The 22,778-nt window shown below is 41.5% G+C and overlaps 1 protein-coding gene across 1 annotated transcript in view; it reads left to right on the plus strand.

The window, feature by feature from the left end:
• Positions 1–22,778, plus strand: part of DSCAM (Down syndrome cell adhesion molecule) — a gene marked incomplete at its 5' end in the record, with an annotated part of 102,804 nt that overhangs the window by 7,491 nt on the left and 72,535 nt on the right. Inside the window, 6 exons of the mRNA XM_009075693.1 lie at positions 997–1,164; positions 4,590–4,660; positions 7,564–7,804; positions 9,400–9,546; positions 11,268–11,423; positions 19,158–19,291. Of these exons, the coding sequence (XP_009073941.1) occupies positions 997–1,164; positions 4,590–4,660; positions 7,564–7,804; positions 9,400–9,546; positions 11,268–11,423; positions 19,158–19,291 (917 nt within the window). The remainder of the gene's footprint in view (positions 1–996; positions 1,165–4,589; positions 4,661–7,563; positions 7,805–9,399; positions 9,547–11,267; positions 11,424–19,157; positions 19,292–22,778) is intronic.

Consider the following 22,778-nt stretch of genomic DNA (forward strand, 5'->3'; position numbering starts at 1 on the left):
TAAGAGCCCTCCATTGGAAATACAGAATCATTTAGGTTGGAAAAGACATCCAAGGTCATTGAGTCCAGTCCAACCTTGACCATCACCTTGTCAGCTAGACCAGAGCATCAAGTGCCATATCCAGTCATTCCTTGAACACCTCCAGAGATGGTGATTCCACCACGTCCCTGGGCAGCCTCTTCCAAAGCCTGACCCCCTTTTCATGAAGAAATTTTTCCTGATGTCCAGCCTGAACCTCCCCTAGTGCAGCTTGAGGCTGTGTTCTCTTGTCCTTTCCGACCATCACCTTGTCAGCTAGACCAGAGCATCAAGTGCCATATCCAGTCATTCCTTGAACACCTCCAGAGATGGTGATTCCACCACGTCCCTGGGCAGCCTCTTCCAAAGCCTGACCCCCTTTTCATGAAGAAATTTTTCCTGATGTCCAGCCTGAACCTCCCCTAGTGCAGCTTGAGGCTGTGTTCTCTTGTCCTTTCCCTAGTTGCCTGGGAGAAAAGCCCAACCCTCACATTCCTACAACCTCCTTTCAGGCAGTTGTAGAGTGGAATAAGGTCTCCCTGAGCCATTCCTATTTAATAACTCCCTTCCCTGTCTTTTTTGGGGTAGAAACAACTTTCTCACTGAGTGATGATCCCCTTGGACATCAGCCCCCATCTTTTTCACAGTTGTTCCAATGTAGCAGTGGTAAAAAAACACTACATACACATTCAGAAATCTAGGGGAGCTTTGCTGCTCTCACTGCCTAGTAGCTATTTTCCTCAGATGTGCTGATGACCCTAGAGCTAAGACCCCATTGTTCACAGCACCACAGCTGGAGTAGCTGAGAGTGCTGTCAAGAAAGGTGATGCTGGGTTTGCTTGTTGCAGGAGGCATTTTCTGGGAGAACTGGCAATGGCAGTATCCTGCTTTGTGAGACAGTTTGACTGCATGTTTGTGGTAGCCACCTTAACATCATCATTTATTTGTCTGTTTTTATCAATGTTTCTCATTCAATAGACTCTTGGGATTCTGTTCAGAGAACCAAAGACGTTTCTCCTCAGCTGAACCAAGCCACTATCATCGATCTGCACCCGTCCTCAACCTACAACATCCGCATGTACGCCAAGAACCGCATCGGCAAGAGCGAGGCCAGCAACGAGCTCACCATCACCACTGATGAAGCAGGTATGCTCTGGCTTTGTGACACCTAAACTGTGCTGGGAATTGTCCTCCTTGATGTGAGGAATCTTTCCATGAAATGCTGCTTATGTGGCTGTAGCTGAATGAAGAGAAATACTGAATTGTTCCCATAAAATACTGTGACTTTTGCAACTTGATGGTACAAGCCTGTAATTAAAGCTGTTCAGTGACATCTAGTGGTCAAAAGAGACATTGTGCTCCAAACTTTCAGCCTGTTCTTCTGGAAATAACATACCTGTATCTACAGTGAGGCAGCTCAATCATCAACGTCTGATTTTTAGTGATGGTTCCTCCCCAGTGGCGATTGTGGCTTTCCTTAGATGCTCAGGTGTTAATATAAGTAACTAATTTAATTTGCTCCCACCTGAGAATGTTGATCCACATGAATCAAATCTTCCATTGAGTATTCCATGTCTCAACCCACCCAACATTTAGTTTTCTGGTCTCTGTAGAAGTAATAGCCTTGACCACAAAGAACCTTATTCATTCGTGTTTGAAAACATCATTTTTGCCTTGCTTATTTTATTTTTCCTGTTGTCTTATGCTAAGCCAGTGCTACTTTCCACTTTGGGGATTTAGAGAGGACAACTGTAGTGTTGCCCCCCATGTGTCTGGGGGCAGTGTCCTGGCAGTGAAAACTCTCCTTCATTTTCATGGTTTGTGTTGGTCTAGGATTCAGTCACTCAGTGACTGATGTTCAGTTCATCTCATATGAATATGACCATGTAATTCCCTCTCCCTTTCTCTGTGGGTGAATTCACTATGATGAAACTATACCTTTTGTCAGGAGAACATGGTTTTGGCTCTGAGGGACTTTCTGAGTGAGAGCAGGACGCAAGGGCTCACAGTGTAAAGCTGGAGACATGAGTTTGGTTTCCTTTCTCCTCCCAGTGGAAGGAAGCCTCTAGTGAACAGCTTTAACATGGTGAATAGTTTGTTTGTAAAATATTTATCATTGGATCAGGGTTTTTCCTCTTCCTTTGTTCAGGGAAAATGTGAAATCACTAGAGAAAACAGACTTTCCATTCTTCCAACCAGCATCCTCTGTAGCCCCAAAATGCCCATCCTTCCATGTGCCTGTACATCACAGTAGAGGGGTGGGTCTTGGATCTACTCTCTCATGCTCTCTTATTCACCCATGCTGGAATATTTCTTACTTGCCAAGTTTTTCCTGACTGATAATTAAGTTGTCAGGATCAGCAGCTGGCCTTGAAATAAAAACCAGCTTCCCCATGAGCAGGGTGGAACCTTAACATCATATTTTATTCAGTTCTTTGTAACCAAGTTTCACAGAATAACTGCTCCTTTTGTTGCTGTCTTTTAAGGAATAGTCTGTTTGGGGAAAAAGACCAGCAGTGAGGAACTGTATTCAAAAGTCACTGATGTACCTAGGGAAGAATTGGGAGAGAGCAGGTCAGGCCTGGTCAGAGTATGTGATGTTTGTTTCCTGAGTTTAGATTTCAGGTGATGTGCAGTGTACAGGAGCATCATTTTTTTGGATCACTGTTTACTTCTGGTCTCTGCTTTGACAATAGGAATAGAGAACAGCATGGGTGCAAGGAATGAGAGGAGGTAATGAGAGGGGAGCAAAATAGTGGGCCAAGAAAGACAATAAAAAAACTAACCAACTCCAACCATGCCATTGGTAAGGGGGTGCAGGTTGTGTATCACCTATTGCAATGACCTGAGTTGCTGAGCACTAACTATCAGAAAGAAAACTGTCAAGGGTCCCTGTGGCAAAAGGTTAAGAATGATTACAGACCACATCTTTCTCTCCATAAAACTCCAGTTAGCTCCTGGCTTGGAAAGTAGACTGCAAGTACACACTTGCTCTAAGACTTCTCAGAAATAAAAAAGAAGCATTATGGCCATTGTCTAATCCTGAAATTAATAGAGGAAACTGAAATATCTGTGGGGTTTTGTTTTATGTCCTTGCCATAAACTCTGTATGACATTAAGTATGCAGAAAAAATTACTTCAGATTTAAGATTTCTCCATGACATGCTGAGAGAAGTTAACTGTTCAGGTCTATAAGAACTTTGGTGTCTTTTAAGGAGGAGTCAAGATTTTAAGGGACATATTTTAAACCCCAATTTTAGGATCAAATGCTTTGCTCAAATTCCACTACATATAATGTACCTGAAGAAATGGCATTCATTTTTGTCAACTCAGGAACAAAATCAAAGTCAGTATTCAAGAGACTCATAAAGATCTCATTTTGCCATTTTCCCCTCTTCTCCTTCCTCTGCATGAATGTAAGAGGAATGGAAATAAAGTTCTTTCAAGCTTTAGAAATTTCCCATGTGAAGGACAGTCTGGAATGGCAGAGAATAGGACGTATTTAATAACTTCAACATATTCCAGGCTGTACTTTGGGTCTCTCTGCTTTCATCAGTTAAAGCAAAATGTTCTGGTTCCTTTCACCACAGTTGTCATTTACTGCTGCTCCACCTCTCGCAGCCCCATCTCACCCTTTTTATTGCTTTACTTCCTTTGTCATGCTATTAAACTTCATTTAATACCTTTCACTGAGGCCATATTCTGTATCAAGGGAACCCTCTGCAGCAGCTCGAGATGACTCCATCCCTTTCCTCTCAGATCTTTCTTTTGCAGTGCTTTACCTCTCTGAGCAAGCAATTTACTTCACATCTGTGTGTTCAATCCCAGCCCATTCTTGATCTGCTTTGTAGCTGCCCAGCTGACAAGTAGGTTCCCCTAGACTCAGGGCCTTCTTTTTTCATTTGCCTTTAAAGCATCATGCACACCTCTGGCAGCATGTTGACAGGAAATGAAGCTTCTCCTGGCTCAGGCAGGAGCTGCAACAAGATTTTTCCATCTGGAAGTGGTTTTTTGGTCTGATTTTCAGGCTGGAATACTTACACTGCAGAGGAGGAGAGGGAAAATGTGTGTAGGTTTTTGGATGTAAGATAGATTACATTGAACTGTGTGTGCTGAGTCTCTAGTGAACAAAGGGGATCCCACTGCAAAGTTTGCAACATGATGAAGGCTGGATGAGGAGCTCCTGTCTAACCTGCTTTCAAGTGGATTCTGCTGCCTTTCTGTCACCCACAGGGTTCTGACTGCTGAGAATATATCTTGCCTATTTACAATGCAGAAACAGCACTGTGAGAGTATCACTGAACAAGAAAAGTCTCTATTAATCACTCTTATTTTACTTACCAGTTTGCTATGCCTTGGCGTGTGTTGTATTTCACTGTTGGCCAGAGATGACACCTGAATGTGGATGATGCCAGGCTCTGGTTTGATTTGATGAAGTTTTCCATATTGACACTGACTCTGTCCAAATGTCCACGATGCTGTGGTGTTAAGATGGTGACAGCCTATGTGATGTGCTGGATTCCTTGGGCTGCAAGGACCAGTTTTAATGCATCTCTCTTCTGTCTTTCCAGCTCCTGATGGTCCACCTCAGGATGTCCAACTTGAGCCGATATCATCACAGAGCATTAGAGTCACCTGGAAGGTAAATACTCACACACCCACAAATGTAGGCTCTGGCAGTATTTGGGTGCAGTCAAGAGGTTCCATTGAGGGGAGTACTATAACACCTGTGCCTTGGTTATTTTATCTGGAAGAGATATTGCAGGTACCTTTGCTTACAGATCTTAAAATGTTTGCCATTGAGGGATGCATCATGCAGAGAAAGAACTTCCATTGGAGAGCAGTAGCAGCAGCCAGTTGCCTGTACTGATGACAAGAACATTCCCTGCTTCCTTCTGAGTTCAGAGATAAGGCCAAATGCATGCAAAGTGAGAACTCATAACATTTCAGTGTGGTTTGGGAAAAAAATCCCCCAAACCATTGGAACCAATGGGATTTTTTTCCCATTACAGTGGTCTTTGGGACAGATCCTTCCTGGGGGCATGTCAGCGCAGAGAGAGCAGTACAGTGCCTCAATGTAGTCCATGAAAATTGATGAACAAGATAAACTGATTTTAAAATATCAGCAACTGGCATTATTTAAGAATCTGGCACATCTTGTAACTCAGTTTTTCTAGATTTTTCCTGATGTTTTGGGAATGACAAAATGCTTTAAATGCTTTGACATGATACCAGGGATACTTAAACCACATTTTAAATGGCTTTGTAACTTATACTGCTAGTGGATAGAATAAAGCTGTCTAATTACAGCAGTGTAATCCCAATCTGAATGGCAGTTTCCAAATGGTATTGATGATTCCATATATTTGCAGTTCTGAAATAGGTAGTGTTAAGTGCTGGTTGCTCTTCCCTGGACCTGCTCCAGCACCTCAATGTCCCTCCTGAACTGAGGGATCCAGAAATGAGCACAGGATTCAAAGTGTGGCCTCACCAGTGCCATACAGTGATTCTCAACAACTGAAATAAATGCTTAATGGGTTTTTTTTCTTTTTAATCCACTTAAGAATTGTGAGTGCCATCTGATCTGGTCAACTATAACCCCCAAGCTTCTATGCATCAACTTGTTTTTATGGATTTATGGGTAGGCAGATTGAAAGGCTTTACTTGCTCTTTATAAAGTTCACTTTGGGGGATGTTTTAAAAAGCAGCAAGAGAAGATAGGCACCATTGGTTCACTGCTGGAGTTTATGGCTGTTATTTGTGATTCTGAATATTTGCCATTAAATTTTATAGATGCAGATGTGTACAGGCAGCTACAGGACAAACAAAATTCCCACACCTACATTTCAATAGCACTGTCTAAAATATGGTTCAATTTGCACTTCCAAGACACTTCAAGTACAACTTAGTGTCCTCCTCTCTACGTGCTGTCTGATATTGAAGCATATCAAATGAGCAGCTGGAGTTGTATTCTCAGATCATGTGTGGAATTTGATTTGAGAATTCTTGTCAAGTAAAAATCAGTATGTACTATAACAAGTGACTCACAGGAACAAGCTGTGTGTTAAATATATACTCCATTGCCCTGACAAGTCTAGTGAGTTGAAGGTAGAGACAGATTTTCACAATTGGAGTGAACTTAAGGTGTAGCTACCTGTGACCTTGGAAATACCTGCTTGTACCCATGCCCTACTTTTTTTTTTGGTTTTTGGGGTTTTTTTCTCATCCTTCATCAGCCAGTGTCTGCAACCTGCTGGTTTCACCTTTTCTCTATATAGTTTATACATAGGACATTTTAAATAGAGAGAGGGTGCTGGGTATGCAGAGCAATGCTTTTGTTGGCAGTGGATGAAAGGCAAATCACACACTGTTTTTGTTAGCTCCAGTGAGTTTAGGCCAGTGGATGACAAACTCACTGAAACAGGCAGGTCCTGTAGCAGAAAAAAAGTGTTTTTCCTGAGAATGTGATCCTCAGGAGGTTTAATGGGGTATAGGAACAGCAGAAATTGCTGCCTCTGTTCATCTAACTGATTGCCAATAAACTGTGTCACAAAGACCTTTTTTATGGGTCAGTGGAACAGATGAGCTCGTGGGCATCTGGTGGGAATTTGAAAGAGGTTTGGAGGATTTGAAAGAACTTTTTGTCCATGGATTGTAAGCTGTGTCTTGAAATGCTTATACTAATTATACCTCATATGCATAGAAAAGCAGACAGGAAATTTATCACATATTGAAATTAGTCCAATGCTATTTAAGTGGAATTTTAATAGGTATTGCTGTCAATAATGGGCTTTTCCCCTGAGCTGACAACCCCTGTTTTGCTCCAGATTACATTTCATATTGCCGAGTACACAAATGATTTGCACTAGTCAGGGAATCTTGCACTGAGACTGAGAAATATGACACATAATTATGGCCAAGCACTTTGTCCTGTCCATATTCCTGAATGCCAGCTATTGTAGCTATTCAGTATGCAAATCCCTGCTTTCCAATTCATTATTGCCTTCAGCACTCATTATCTAATCATCTTTCTACACTCCACACTGTATGAACAGCAGCATATTTCAAAGCACAGCGTAAAATTATCCTAACGCATTGAGCTGAATAAACTTCTCTGCCTGCTTTCCACAGATCAATAAATGCCTCATTAAAGGTTTAGTGAATGGTAGAGGCTTCTGGCAAAAACACAATTAGTAGTGAATGCTAGGCCTGTAATGCAAATAGACCCTTATCAACTCAACTTTGATTGATTCACCTGATAAGAGAACAAAACATCCCAAATTCAGATGCAAGGGTATCTCCTTTCTGTGTATGAACCATTTAAAGGTCTTTTTTTCAGCACAGGAATACTCGGATTTGAATAAACCACACCTGAAATTCATATATCATTGTGAAAAGTTACTGGGTTTGAACTGTTACCTGGAAATAGACTTGCCTCCAGTAGGAGGAAAATAATGTTAATTTATGTGTTTTGCGAAAATTTTAAGGGAAAGAACTTGACTTTGATACATGGACTTCCTGTGTAACCTTTCATTTTCTGTTTAGGCTCCAAAGAAGCATTTGCAAAATGGAATTATTCGTGGATACCAGATAGGTTATCGGGAGTACAGTGCAGGGGGAAACTTCCAGTTCAACATCATCAGCATCGATACCACTGGGGACAGTGAAGTTTATACACTGAATAACCTGAAAAAATTCACCCAGTATGGCATGGTGGTCCAGGCTTGCAACCGGGCTGGAATAGGACCTTCTTCTCAGGAAATCATCACCACAACTCTTGAGGATGGTAGGTCCTTGGCACACAGATATCATGGGGCAGATTAGTATTATTTTACAGCTTTTTGCCTTGTTACGTTTGTGGTTTGATTAGTGATTATTATAGTGGGGAAAATAGAAGACTTGACTTTACAGATGTTAGATACAGTAGACATCTGGATGTCTGGGAAGAGACTGACCAATGTCTTGTATGATGTCTTGAGCTTGTGTGATTTTTCATTGCAAGAGGTGCAGAATCATCCAGGCAAATAAAAATACCTCTGCTAACGCAATATATCCTGCTGTGAATGATCTTGACTAAACCCACAGCTTTCATTACAGAGCTTATTGCTCTGATGTTTACATATTTGCAAATTTTGTGGTCTCATCATAGTTTCAGAGTGATCTCATCATAGTTTTGAGAAGTAAAACTCCAAAAGGTAAAGCAATGCTGTTAATTTTGTTGGTTTTCTTTGGGTTTCAAATGAATCTGCTGTGTAACTACAGCTCTTGTACTGCACAATCCCTTCTCTTGTCAGCCTAAAGAGAGATGTGTGATTTTTTTGAAGGATATCCAAACCAATGAGAGAAAAATCACTGCTATTTCAGACAAAATTCAGCCTGTCTAATCCTTGGAACAATTTAGACATTTTTTTCCAGGCTGCATGAAAAATACTGCTTAAATAATGAGAGGGAGTCCTCTAGTGGAAAAAGAGAATGATTCCACATCCAAAAAAAAAAAAAAATCCAGTATTTTAGAAGAGTATAAAAGCAACTAATAATCCTAAAAGATAGTGTAGGTAAGATTTTTAGCTGCTATAAATTGGCACTGAAGTCAGTGCCAGCTTGGAATCTGACTTTTTACCTGGAGGAAATGGAGTAGTACATGTCCAAAATCCTCAAGAGCCCCAGATTTTGAGGCAGACACTTCATAGAAGACTGGTGAGTTTTATTTGGTCTAGATGTTTCTAAGCCTAGACAGATCACTGCAAAAACCTCAGAAGGCAGAATGCTCACACCTACATATCTTTTGTGTTGTAATAAAAGGAAAGTTTTTCCTTCAGAATCCAACATTGTTTTTCCTGGCCAAATATTTTTCTGTTGTCAGTGAATTTTTTTATGCCAAATACTAACACTGTTGTATTGCTTTGATACTAAATGGGCAACAGAAAACACCTTAGAATTGGTTCACTTTTTCCAGTTTTTCTAAATGTCAGTGAAAATATTTTCTGAATTTTTTTTTGCCTCCACCACACTTAAAGGGACATTAGAACTGTCCAGAAAGATTAAAATTTGGCTGCAATCTTAAAATATATTGAAATTGCTTACAGAATATTCTGCCCATTTCAGCACTAGGACACATTTATCTTTCAAAAGAAGCAGCAAAAAGCTTATTAAAAGACTAGTCAGCAAGAGGAGAAACAGTACATCAGAAGTCATTCCAGGGAAAACAGCTGCACTTGCAGAAATGTGGACTGGAATAAGAATAAAGGGTTTGTATTGTTAACAACATATAACTGCTAATTAAATAATGTGTGGTGGGATAGCAGTGCAAAGTGAGAGTAGCCAAAGGGTAAACATAGAGTTGTATTCATTGAGGTAACAATGGTGAATATCTTGTTCCAGTGCCCAGTTGCCCTCCAGGGAATGTGCAAGCCACTGCTACATCACCAGAAACCATTTCAATTTCTTGGTCAACATTGGCAAAGGAAACCCTGAATGGGATTCTGCAAGGATTCAGGGTCATCTACTGGGCCAATCTCTTGGATGGAGGTGAGAGAAATCAATCTGTTACCAGGTAACAAGGCATATGTGGCTTTTCTATCATTTGCTCTCTGGTCTGAAGGCATTGTACATCCTTTTCTCTTTGGTTTAGTGAAAGCTTCATCTACCCGTGAGGAAAGTAATTTTTTTATAGTGTTTTAACAGTGTGACAGGTTTTGCAAAACTGCCTGGAGGGTCCTCAGGGAAAGTTTCCATTGTGGATTTGCAGTATTCCATATACTAACCTTAATACCCAACACAACCTAAGCAAATTTCACCCCAGTTGCAGAGGGCAGCAGGGTTTTTTCCATAAAGAATGATGACATGGACCTAGAACACACCTGCCCAAACCTATGTTTTATTTTAGCATGGTTGGTTATCTGTTTGCCTGCTTGATACTCTATTGCTTATTCTTTGATGGGATGCATTTCATCTCCATAGCTGAGGGCAAAAGAAGGAAATGTTTTTGGAAAAGGCTTGTTATTTTCATGCCAGCCTCTTCTGTTGTGCTTATGCTTTGTACTCTTAGCATAATTCCTAGGGAAATAGGCTCCAGAGCAGAGAAGGAGTGAAATGATCAAAGGAGAAATGAGGTACCTTATTAATCTGCAATTTATCGCATGGTGATAATTCTGTGTATGGTCCTTTCTTGCAAATTAAACATTAGCAGGTTTGAGATGCACATGCCTTTATACCTATTTGCCCTGTGGATTTTTCACAGCTTCTTTTGCTTTTATCCACCAGAATCATAGTTCACTCTAATCCACAACTGTCTTGCAAATCCTGCTCTCTGTTAGTGTGGCTAACCCAGAGTGGAAGTTGTCACTGCTGGTAATGGTAGAGTCAAAAATATTTGCAAATAAACCATCAATTCCTTTAAAAATAAAGATTAAAATGGATGAGAAGCATATATAAAAATGTAAACACAGAGGACATAAAATGAAATTTTTCAGTGACGCCTGTAGCCTTTGGATCAGATCCATGTGGATATTTTCAGTGCATGTCTAAGCTCCTGTGTGATGTCCCACAACATGATGAAAAGAGATGATGTTTATGCAGTGCTTAAAACTGGATTTTCTTCATTTGTTCAGCTTTATTTTCTGCCCCAAATATGTTTAAAGCTTTTTTTTCTTTTTTTTGCCATATGGGTTGTGCTTCTTAGCTTGCTACAGAAAGAAAGATTCATATGAAGTGCATCATCTTTCTGCAAGTAAATCTGATTTTACTGTGTTTAAATCTATTGTTAGCTGGTATTACTGCCATCAAGTGCTTTGCAGCAGCACTTGCTACATATTTTAAAAGAAAGGGGACTTTTTCTTCATTTTCCTTATGAGAAATGGTCTTTCTCAAAACCAGAAAATCTTTATGAAGATAACTGACTTTCTCATTTTTGCTTCAGGGAATGTTTTGCAGTAATCTCTCCTTGTTATCTATTCCTTATGAAAAATCTTATTACTTGTAGAAATTTTCAATTCTTTCCCCCATATTTAAAAAAAAATGCAAGAAAAAAATAGAAAGTGTTTGAAAATGAAAACTGTATCTGCTTCAAATGGTAAGTAGTTGGGACATAAAGCAATTTATTTTAATATATTATAATTCACTGCTTGTTGATAATAGCAAAATGTTACTTATCCGGGCCACATTTTAATCCCCAAGATTTCCAGAGCAGGTATCAATAACTGTGAGAAGACTGAACTTGACAATAACTCAATATCCTTTTTATTTTATAGAGCTAGGAGAGATAAAGAATGTCACTACTACACAGCCATCACTGGAGCTTGATGGTCTGGAAAAATACACCAACTACAGCATCCAGGTGTTGGCTTTCACACGAGCTGGGGATGGAGTGAGGAGTGAACAAATCTTCACCCGCACTAAAGAAGATGGTAAGGAGGAAAACATTCTCCATTCTCACTTCCAGGAAATATTTGTGTGTCTCAGGCAAAAGTTGTACCCAAACTGCAATGCAGAGTGAGAGTTCTATCTGGAGGCCTTGAGTTAGGAGTACATGGTGAGAAGTATCTGCCCAGAGCTTTGAAAACAACCTGACTGTTTCCAAGACTCCTGTTCAGGAGAGACAGAAGATTGTAGTTAACAGCAATCATCTAAGCAAGTTTGTTGGGTTTTTTGTGGTTTGTTTTTTGTTGGTTTTATTTTGTTTTTTTTCCCCCAAATACTTCAGGGTCTTCTTTGAGAATTTTGAGGGGTTGAGCTAATTCTTTCGAAGTGATTGAAAATGAAGCTCTGGGGTCCCCAGCACAGGAAGGGCATTGATCTGTTGGAGCTAGTTCAGAGGAGGCACCAACATGATTGGAGGGATGGAGCACCTCATCTATGAGGAAAGGCTGAGAGAATTGGAATTGTCCAGTCTGGAGAAGAGAAGGCTTTGGGGTGACCTAATTGGGACCTTCCAGTACCTGAAAGACTCTACAAGAAAGATGGAGAGAGACTATTTACAAGGGTCTGGAGTGACAGAACAAGAGGGAAATGGCTTCACACTGTCGGAGAGTAGGGTTAGATTGGATATTAGGAAGAAATTGTTCCCTGTGAGGTGCTGAGGCACTGGCACAGGTTGCCCAGAGCAGCTGTGGCTGCTCCCTCCCTGGGAGTGTTCCAGGCCAGGCTGGATGGGGCTTGGAGCAACCTGGGCTGGTGGGAGGTGTCCCTGCCCATGGCAGAGGGTTTGGAACTAGATGATCTTTAAGGTCCCTTCCAACTTGGGTGATTTTATGTTTCTATGATTCTAAGATTCTATGATTCATTCTATGGTATATATGAAAAGAAATTCCTCCACACACCTCTCACCTCAAAAGCACAAAGTTTTTTTCCTGTAAGGGTGGTGAGACACTGGCCCAGGTTGCCCAGGGGGGCTGTGGCTGCCCCAACCCTGGTGGTGTTCCAGGCCAGGTTGGATGAGCCTTGAGCAACCTGATCTAGTGAGGAGGTGTCCCTGCCCAGGGCAGGGGTTGGGACTGGATGATCTGTAAGGTCAATTCGAACCCTTAAATTCTATGATTCTGTGGTTCCAACTCATCTGACCTGTCTCCACTTTGCAACAATTCTCAAACATCAGAAGGCTCAAATTATTTTATTTTCAATTCTTTTATTCCCTTAACCCACCTCTTCCTAGTTTGCTTCTCCCTAATTCTTGGTGGCTCTTTTACTCTCTTCCTTTCTGAGATCTGACAGGCCCCGAGATGAGGGAAGCACATAGCCCCAGACTGTGTTTGGCAGCTGTGCAAAGGCTCATCTCTCCTCTTTAATCCTCCTGGCAGCACAGCAATAATTCACCCCGAGGCAGCATGACTAACCTTTTCAGATATTTTCTGATGCCTCACACTGCTTCCATTCATTCAATCTTTTGTCCAGAAAACTAAATGGAAAGGTGTTGCAGAAAATACAATGATTTCATGTACTTTTCACAACTTTTATTGAGGCCAGGAAGGTTTAGAGTGAAATATAGAGAGAGATCTGCAGTTAAGCATAAGCCAAACCCAAAGTACTGGGTCTAAACATCCATAAGGCTGTGGAAGTTAAACAGGAAAAGAGCATTCACTTTGTCAAACTATATGCATCAAACAAGGGCCTCATTCCTCAGATGAACAAGCATTGCTTCTGTAATTGTCTAAGGAAAATTCTCCTGTAGAAGATTATTCAGTAGGACTAATTTCAGTGCACCCAAAAGATCCTGCACTGAAGTGAGTTTAAGCATCTCTTGATGTAAAATAAAAATAATTGGCATCTTAACAGAGCTTGGAACTGGAAAGTTTATGTCTCTGCTCCCAGACCTTCTCTGGCTGAAGTTATGACACAAGATATTCCATCCTCCTCTAGCAAAATCTGAAAATCTGAGATATTTATAGGTGACTGTCAAGCCCTCCACAGCATTAATACTATGAGGACATCTCCCATCATTAATTCCTTTCTCTTTTTTTGATTTCTTTTACACAAGGGGAAAATTTTCTTTGTGGGATCAATGGTGCAGCATGTTCCACTGCTGCTGTGGAAAGGCAGATTGTGGCCTCCTGTGTCTTCTTTCCCAGGGATGTGGTGGCTGCCCTGACCCTGGCAGTGTTCCAGGCCAGACGGGATGAGCCTTGAGCAACCTGATCTAGTGAGGAGGTGTCCCTGCCCAGGGCAGGGGCAGTTGGGACTAGATGATCTGTAATGTCCTTTCCAACCCTTAAATTTTATGATTCTCTGTTGCTGTTCAGCTGAATATATCAGCCCATAATTTCTTTCGCAGGCTTGAAATCTCCCATGAGGCAAAAGAAGGGTAACCCAAAGAGTGAATCAGTCAGCCTAGAAGAAATGAGTTGATGCTTCGATTTCTTGTAATGTTTGATACTGATTTTAGACACCAGAGGTCAGACAGTGCTGCTGATAAGCTAGGGAAATGGGAACAGCTCGAGCAAAGAATAGGAAATGAGCTTTCAAAAAATGAGTTTCCTTTCAGTGTGATCATATTTATGGTTTTGTCTAGCTTTTTTCCCCCCCTTAGCCTTCAGAAAAAGAATCTGCTTTTTTTGGGGTTCCTCCTGGTAGAAAAATAAGCCAAACAGGAATAACAAATTTTTAAGAATTCATTGTAGATTTCTCCTTTACCCTTTTCACTTTACAGTTTCTAACAAGCTGTTTGTTGTCTTTACCTGAGGCCTTGATTTACTGAATCATTAAAAATTAAAGTAGTTCTTCAAATTCTTTTCCTTGCTGTGTTCAAAATTCACTTTCAAAAGCTCATCCATTTTTGTAGCAGGAGGGAGAGTGTGTGACAATTTCCCTCTCTGTTTCTGTGCTGCAAATGTGATGTGAGAAAACTACGGTTGAAACAATGAATTTGCTCCCTGAGCAAGCCCAAAATATGACCAACACCTTGGCTGGCAGCAGCACCCCTGACCTTGAGCAGAACTGGCCGGGGAAGGACACAGCCCCCAGAGAAAACCAGGGAAATTTTCCTGCTTGCAGTTGGGAATTAGGTCTGGTGTGGCTCCTTTTCACCAGGCCTCTGTCAGAGGTTGCATCTTGTCTTTCTGTGGTGCAGGAGGGTGCACATTTCTCTCTCCTATCAGTTTCCTTTGAGAAAGTGTTTTGTTCAGCTCAGAAAGCTGTTTGGGATGGCACAGCAGACTTAGCTAAGTGCAGCAGTGCTGTTCTTCCAGCTCTCCGGCATTCAGAGCAAGGGGAAAACTGCAGCAATGGAGTAGCAGAGACCAGCTGCAGGGAGGAAGGAGAAATAGTCCTAAATCCCTCTGCCAGGCTCATTGTAAAACTCTGGCTGAATCAAGAGAGATTTTCCTCCTGTCCTTTCCCTCTCTGTGCACTAAGCTTCCTGGCCATTGGCATGAGAGATGGATGTACAGATACCATCTGACAAGCTTTATATTTTTTCTGAAATGATTAAGCATAAATCCAGTCAAGTGCACATTCAGTACTCTTTGGAGCAGAGCTCTGCTTGGGCTTGTTCAAGCTGCTGAGGATGACTGGGCTCTGTGATGGAAAAGTGCCCTTAATGGCCCCATAATGCATTATTTTCTAGTGTCAGAGATCTCCAATTTTATCTTTTTTTAACTAAGAAACAAAAGATGCAGAATAATAAATGTTCCCCTTGTGAAACTGGCAGGATCTGATAGAAATGGTATGGTAAAAATGAGGCCAGTACAGAGGGAATGAGGAGTGGGCAGCACATGTGAATATCTTTTGGCTGGCATAGATCTACTTTATGGGTGGGATATCTATGTGAACAAATAGCCAGCAGGCAAAAGTTAAGTTTATTTTGACTTTTCTAAGTGCAAGCAGCACTAGGATAGTCCTGTGCCATGCAGAATTAAAAACCTGTTACAGAAAAGGGCTCAGTTTTCTGATATATTGGTGATATCACTCTTCAATACACAGTGCTCTGTGCATTTGCCTCCCTGCTGTTCAGCACTGTGAGGAGAAGTGGTGATAATCTCTCTGCTTATGAAAAGGGGAATGAGAAAGTTTCTGGACCTCCTCCCCACTATCTGGCACATCTAAATGCTGTTTCCCAGACTCTTGTAGCAGTATAATTGCCTTCTCTGCGTTTAGCATTTCACTTGCACTGTCAGGAATACAAAGTGTTCTCCTCCACATGAAAGCAGCATGCTATTTCTGTGTCTTTCAAAGCTTTGCTAGCTGGAGAATGAGGCCATCTTTGATCTAAAATTTGCCAAATCTGCTCCCTGGAAGGTTGCAATGTTGTCTCAAAGCTGTCCTCAGCTTCTCTGTGCTCAGCCCAGGTCGTCGGGCTTCTCACCATTGTTTTACCCCTGGTGACCATGATGAAAAGAAACTATGGCATTGTGCACATTTAGCATGTCTACGATGGGATTTGTGGGAATCAGTGTGCTAAATAAAGGTCCACAGAGAGAATTCAATAAGACAGCCCAAGTCTCCATAATGACTGAAGCTAGTAAGGCTATGGGAGGCAATGACAATGAGGGAAAATACTTTAAGTTAGCCTAGCAAGACTTAGGTCTTTCCAAAATAAGGCAGGCACCACATTCCCTCTCCACAACTTTTTCAGGTACTCAAGGAACTCAGGTTTAGTAAAATATGTTTCAGTTAATGCTGAGCTAATTCATGTTTAAGTCCAGGAGATGAGTTTGGCATGTGACTTTACCCTCTGGACAGAGGACAGTTGTGGTCTATAAGGTTCCAGATGGTTGGCTGAGGAAATCTAAACACAGAGGAATGACACACCACCAGTTTCATGTACACAACCCAAAACCAAAGACAGTGTAGCAAAAGGAGGAGTAGCTAATGAACATTCAGAAGATTTGTCTGATTCCAACCCCTACACCATGAGGTGAAAAGGTCCTTGGGTTAGAAATTTGATTACATGCCGTTTCTTTCTAGCCCCTTTCTGCTGGTCTCCTACCAAAGAGTAACACCACAGCAATGGCAAGTGATGTTTTCCACATGTATCCATTGACTGGAAAATGCTAGATGAATTCTGAGTTAATCTCTCAACAACTGACAGCCATGACCAATTACCATCAGAACCTGTCCCTATAGATCACACCTTCATTTAACAATAAATTGCGTTAACCTCATACATCTATTTGCAGTGATTTCCAGAAAACATTGCTAACCAGAACAGAATCCTCCTGTGGGTTAGGTAATTACCCTGGAGAGCCAGCTTTCACTCTTCAGCAGCAGGAGCAAATAGCATTTCTAATGAGCTGGGGATAAATAACAAGTTGAATGCTGTCAAGCATCAATATTTACTCTGCATTGGATAGAGCTGCTAACTGAATTAGCCCCTTTGCAGCGAGGGGCTGGGTTTGCATGCAATTACCATCGTGACGTTCTCACTTGATGCCTAATTAGCTTTCTCAGCACACTACAAATAGAAAATGCATATTCAGAAACATTGCACTGAGTGGTGCCTCTCAGTTTTCTTCTCTCTTCCAGCAGCACCTGTGCAGATATAAAATTGAAGTTCTCCTTAGGTGCTTCTTATAACTAGCCACAAAACTGAGGAAATTTAGACCCCCCAGGCTATCTGGCTTCTCTTCGTGGGCAAAGTTTTGTGCCACTTAATGTAGTACTTACTTAAAAGAGATAGAACAAAGATTCAGAATCCATCTACAAAGACCAGCTAGCTGGACAAGGGCTTTTCCATCTCTCTTGCCCAGTAACTGCTTTCTGTAAAAGTACAGAAAGCTGATCAGGGATTGCAATAGAATTTTTACTGGAAGTTCTAACGTTTTGGTTGTTTTGCTTGAAATTAGGCAAAAATATTAGGTTCCTCATGAAGCAGAAGTTCTGTAGAGAACGGAGTCCATCAAAATGTTTCATTTGGTTGTTAATGCCACATGTAGTAATTTCCAATACAAAATATCTCTCTTAATAATTTGATATGACATAATCTGACATATTCACCACACACAGTGTTAAATTATATTTCAAATCATTCCTATTTTTAGGGTTTTTTAATATTTTCAAGTACAAGGAGACCTCAGAGCAACTTTTCAGTATCTGAAGGGCCTATAAGGAGCTGGAGAGGGACTCTGTGTTAGGAACTCCAGTGACAGGACAAGGGGTAATGGGTTCAAACTGAAGGAGGGGAAGTTTAGGTTAGATATTAGAAAAAGGTTTTTTACTCTAAGGGTGGTGAGACACTGGCACAGATTGCCCAGGGAGGCTGTGGCTGCCCTGACCCTGGCAGTGCTCAAGGCCAGGCGGGATGCGCCTTGAGCAACCTGATCTAGTGAGGAGGTGTCCCTGCCCATGGCAGGGGGTTGGGACTGGATAATCTGTCCATTCCAATACTTAAATTCTATGATTCTATGATTTTGACACAAGATATGTTTTTTCAGGAAACTTTAAACCCATTTATTCTGACGTCCAATGTAGCCCTTGCTGGTTTGTTTAAGCACAAGCTTATGTATAATGTGATATTCTGGCATGCAGGAAGGATTTGAGCATTTTTGCACATTAGTATAAGAGTCTTTTCAAAGTTGGATAACATTGTACAGTGTAATGTGCATTTGAAAAACAACATATGCTCATGAAATTAAAGCCTTTCTCCAAATGCAAGCCTGCTAAGGGATATAGTTATGATTATGCACCAAGATTTTAGCATTTCCTAGCTGAAGCTTTTTCCACATGGGTTTAGACAGGAGGTTTGGGGTTTTTTTCCTCTTTCTCTGTGACAGTTTTTGATGGCTTATATAGATAGCTGGTGTACTTAAAGAAATAGATATGTGTTCATATACTGCAGTGCCAGATAGAGGTCTGAGCTGCTGAGGGCAGGATAAGGGCCAGGGATAGTGTGTGGTCAGATGTCTGCTCACACATCATGCCACTAGCTAGACCTGGGTCACATCAGGCAGTGCTAACTGCAAGCAAAAACAACTCATTTACACTCCACTTCATTAAATTCACAGCTCTACAGTGTCTGTCCATTAAACTGTTCACATGTGTATTATTTATACAGTGAACAGTAATTTGTCATGAGTTATGTGTTCAAAGTTGACAATGTATCATAATATGTTGTTTGGTAATTTCACTGACCACAGCCAATATATTTTCATACATACATTTGGGTTCAGACTGAAAGGGGAAACTTAGGTTAGATCCATGGGAGAAATTCTTTCCTGTGGGGTGCTGAGGCACTGGCACATGTGACTGGCGCAGGAGAAGTTGTGGCTGCTCCATCCCTGGGAGTGTTGCAGTCCAGGTTGGATGGGGCTTGGAGCAACCTGGGCTAGTGAAAGTTGTCCCTACCCATAGCAGGGGTTGGAACTAGATGGTCTTCAAGGTCTCCTCTAATCCAAACCATTCTGCGATTTATTCTATGATTATTTGCAGGCTAGGGGAGAGTCTTCACAAAAATTTAACCATCAGTGGCAGCTTCTGCTATGGGACCCTCTGAAGCAGAGCCTCTCCCATCTTGAGGATGGGGACAAAGCCCTTCAAACCCTCTCCACAGCATGGGCAGAGTGGAGGCTTCTCGCTAATATAGAGTGTCTGTCTCAGTCCACAGGGGCACAGTTACCAAAGCAGCACACTCCTCTTTTCCTTTTAACTCCTTTGTTACACTGGGATGACTGAGTTGCTGCCTTGGGCCCCACTAACACATCTTGGTTTTCCAGTTCCAGGTCCTCCTGCTGGTGTTAAAGCAGCTGCAGCTTCGGCTTCTACTGTCTTTGTCTCCTGGCTCCCTCCCCTCAAGCTGAACGGCATCATTCGGAAATACACCGTCTTCTGCTCACACCCCTACCCCACAGTAAGTCCCACACCACTGACTTTGGGTCTGGAGCAGTGTTTGTACATACTCAGTGCTCGATGTTCTCCTTGCTACTTCTTCTCCTGCAGTTTGTTCTCCCTAAGAAAGGGTGAAGAGGGATCCTGGGGCTATGGGGGGGACCGAGAGTTGGGCTTCTTTTCTCCCACTTATGAAACTTTTGAACTGTTTAAAACCTATTCCATTTCTAAGCTCACAATTGAAGTGGAGTATCTTTTAAGGTTTGGTCAGTTTAAAATACACCAAATTACGTTTTACAGGACCAGCTGCACCAGCCCTGTTGCAGCTGGAGGCATGTATTTATATACCCAACTTGATGCGTTTTGATCTAAGTTCCTGCCTTTTTGGCTTGAGTATTCATGTGTGAAGGAACATAATGACTTATAAACAAACATATTTGCTTGTGAATAAGCTTATTTGTGCCTGGAGTATTTGCCCACTCTAGCTCTACATGCTATTACTTGCTGAGAAAGTGACAAGAGGAAATTTGAATTGAATACCAGGTTATCTTTCTCCCTCTCTGGGTCACAAAGAAATCCAGCTATATTTAAACACAAGGGCCAATTGCTCTTTGTAAATACCCATGGATATATATTTTCACGTCCATTGAAAAAATTACTTACATAGGTTTTATCCTAGGTTTGATTTATTTTTTATCCAAGGTTTGAATTTAGTTTTAAGAAGAACTTCCCACTAAAAGTAGCATTGCAAGATGCAAAATGCAATCTTAGCTTAATAGGCAAGGAAGATATTGTTCCAGAAATTTCCAAAGGTGCCTCAGGCTTGTTTTCAAAACTGCCTGATAGAAAAAAAGCCCTGAGGGTATGTCTGAAGAGGACCCTGTGGGCAGACACAAACTCACTCTCCATCAAGTGAACTAATTCCACAGGTATTCAAGGGAGGACAGGCTAAAACACACGTTCATTGATGGCTGTGCTTAAACTGATGCATCCTACTATAAGCAGGATTTATTAGTCACATCCAAACTAAGGGTTGAAGGTCTTTGCTTCATTTGCCCAGACAGATTGTGGACTCCCCATCCTTGAAGTGTTCTAGGCCAGGCTGGATGAGGCTCTGAGCAACCTGGTCTAGTGGAAGGTGTCCCTGCCCATGGCAAGGGTTGGAACTAGATGACCTTTAAGGTCTCTTCCAACTTGTAATTTGCTTACCTGTAATAAAAATAATAACTTATTTAATAATCTAATTACTTGTATCCATGCAAACCAAACTACTTTGAACATACTGTAAGCTAGCCAGATATTTTCCCATACATTTCTATGGCACTTAGTGGGTTAAAAAGATGGGAATTAAGAGAATTGGTCTGAGTGGGGACCAAGAGCTTCTCTGGGGGGTTGGAAAGAACACCAGGTGGAGCTGCTAGCTCTTGCTAGTTTCTTGCCATGCACAAAGCTGCAGTGTTTCTTCCTGGGGCTTTACTAGCAACATTTTTCCCTATGTTTACATCACCAGGAAAATAAACATCCTCAGCTAAAAATACTTTTCTCTAATGTGCAGTTCTCTCACATACAACACTGCTTATTGTATGGTTACCTTTTGGAGCAGCTCAGCAATGGACAATAGTAGTTGCTCTTTTCTGCTGGTCTTGGCCTGTACTGAATTTTGCTGCTCTATTTTTGTGGTGGTCACTATGGCACAATGCAGGGATAACACTGTACCTTAGCCCAGGGTAGAGGCACTTGGAGGTGTTTGTGGGTTTTATTAATTGCTAAGTGTACATGTATAGTTATCCCCTTGTTAGCTGCATGCACCACTTCTCAGTTGTACAGATGAGCATGAGCTGTGACTTACAGAAAAGATCTCTATCAGTCCTGAGTGGTGAGTGAGGCAGAGATCACACTGGGGGATCAGTTTCCAGAAGCCAAGTTGGACATCTTTAAATAAATGCAAGACCTCAGGACACATTTCATATAGGACACACTCCCCCAGCCTTACTTCTAACAAAATGCTTTGTGGTATTTTATTCTTTAAAGAATTGTGAAATAAAGAGCTGTTTCCTTCAGAGCTGCTTTGCAGTGAAACAAACCTGCTGCAGAGGTGCCTGAATGTTGCTAACTGCTGTGCAGGCACAGTCTGTATATCTCAGGGAAGTTCTTATATGATTCACTGTTGGCAGAGACAAGTAGTTGACAGAGAAAGAGGTCTTAAATCAGGGTGAGAAGGAGAATAAATAAAAGCCCTGTGTCTTTATCTTCTCTTCTGCCATCATAAGTAGCAAGTGCTGCAGTTGCAGCTACAGAGCCATAAAACTTCATCCACAGATTTCTTCCCTCAGTCACAGCCCTGGCTGCAAAATAACTTTGCAAAAAAGTCTGCTATTTAAGCAGAAAGGCAAGCTCAGGTTTGAAGCATCAGTTAGGAGAAATAGAAAAGGACAGGGGTAAAGGTAAAATTATGGGAATGCTGCATTCTTTGCAGATTGTATTTTACAAGCAGTTTGTCTTTGCTGAGAACAGGTCAATGCAGTACACTTTAGACAGGCTTACAAGATAGTTCTTTACACAAGCACACAGCTTTGGTGTTTAAGTCACCAGCAAGAAAACTAGTTAACTCTGTTGGTCATATTGTGCAGATTTTTATTACAAGCAAACCCTTATACAACCCTGACATATTATAAAATGAAGATTTACTACCTCTTGCACAGTTCAGTTTGCTTTGCAAGGGCAGAAGCTGTTAAAACTTCTGCTGCTCCCCTGTAGAACAATACAGACATGTCCTCTTTAAATATTTTGAGTCCTAAGGACAGTATTTGCCTGGCATGTTTCAAACCACAAATATGATTAATGTGTTAAAAATAAAAAAGAATCTCCACTGCAGTTTGTTCTCTAGCCAAGAGAAAGGGCAACCAAGGATCCAGTGTCACGCTGTTTAATTGTTTTGCCTATAGTGTTGTATAGGCATCATTAGACAAAACTTTCTCCTCTTTATTCTGAAAATGTAGGAAAAATACAGGAACACAACTTCATGGGTTCTGCAGTCTTCAGATATAAGAAACAAAACATACCAGAATGGAAGTTAAAATTATTATCTTTATGCTAACTCATAGCCCACACTTGGCTGTTCTCCTCACTCCCTCCCACATTCATGACCAATTCCTCGTAGAAGTTGGTTTCTCAAGACCACCTGTAATGCTCCCATGCTGGCCAGATTCCTTCTAGGTGTGCTCATTGCCAATGTCTTGGAGCAATGCCCATCTCACTCATTCTGCCCAGGCCTCAGGGGAGCAATGGGCAGTGCTGTTGGGTGCTATCCCATCCTGACCGTGTAGGTTTTCCCAGTGGTGCCATAGGCATTGTGTATGGTTTCAGTCTTAGCAAAGAAAATGATTTGGTTCCTACCTAACTGAGGGGGATCTGCCTTAGGTGGCTGCTCCTGCACCTGCTGCCTTGGGTTGTACAAGGAACCAGAGAGGGACTCTTGGTTAGGAATTGCAATGATAGGACAAGATGTA

The sequence above is a fragment of the Acanthisitta chloris genome, unplaced genomic scaffold (genome assembly GCF_000695815.1).
Source record: "Acanthisitta chloris isolate BGI_N310 unplaced genomic scaffold, ASM69581v1 scaffold1505, whole genome shotgun sequence".
In the NCBI taxonomy this organism is placed as follows: Eukaryota; Metazoa; Chordata; class Aves; order Passeriformes; family Acanthisittidae; genus Acanthisitta; species Acanthisitta chloris.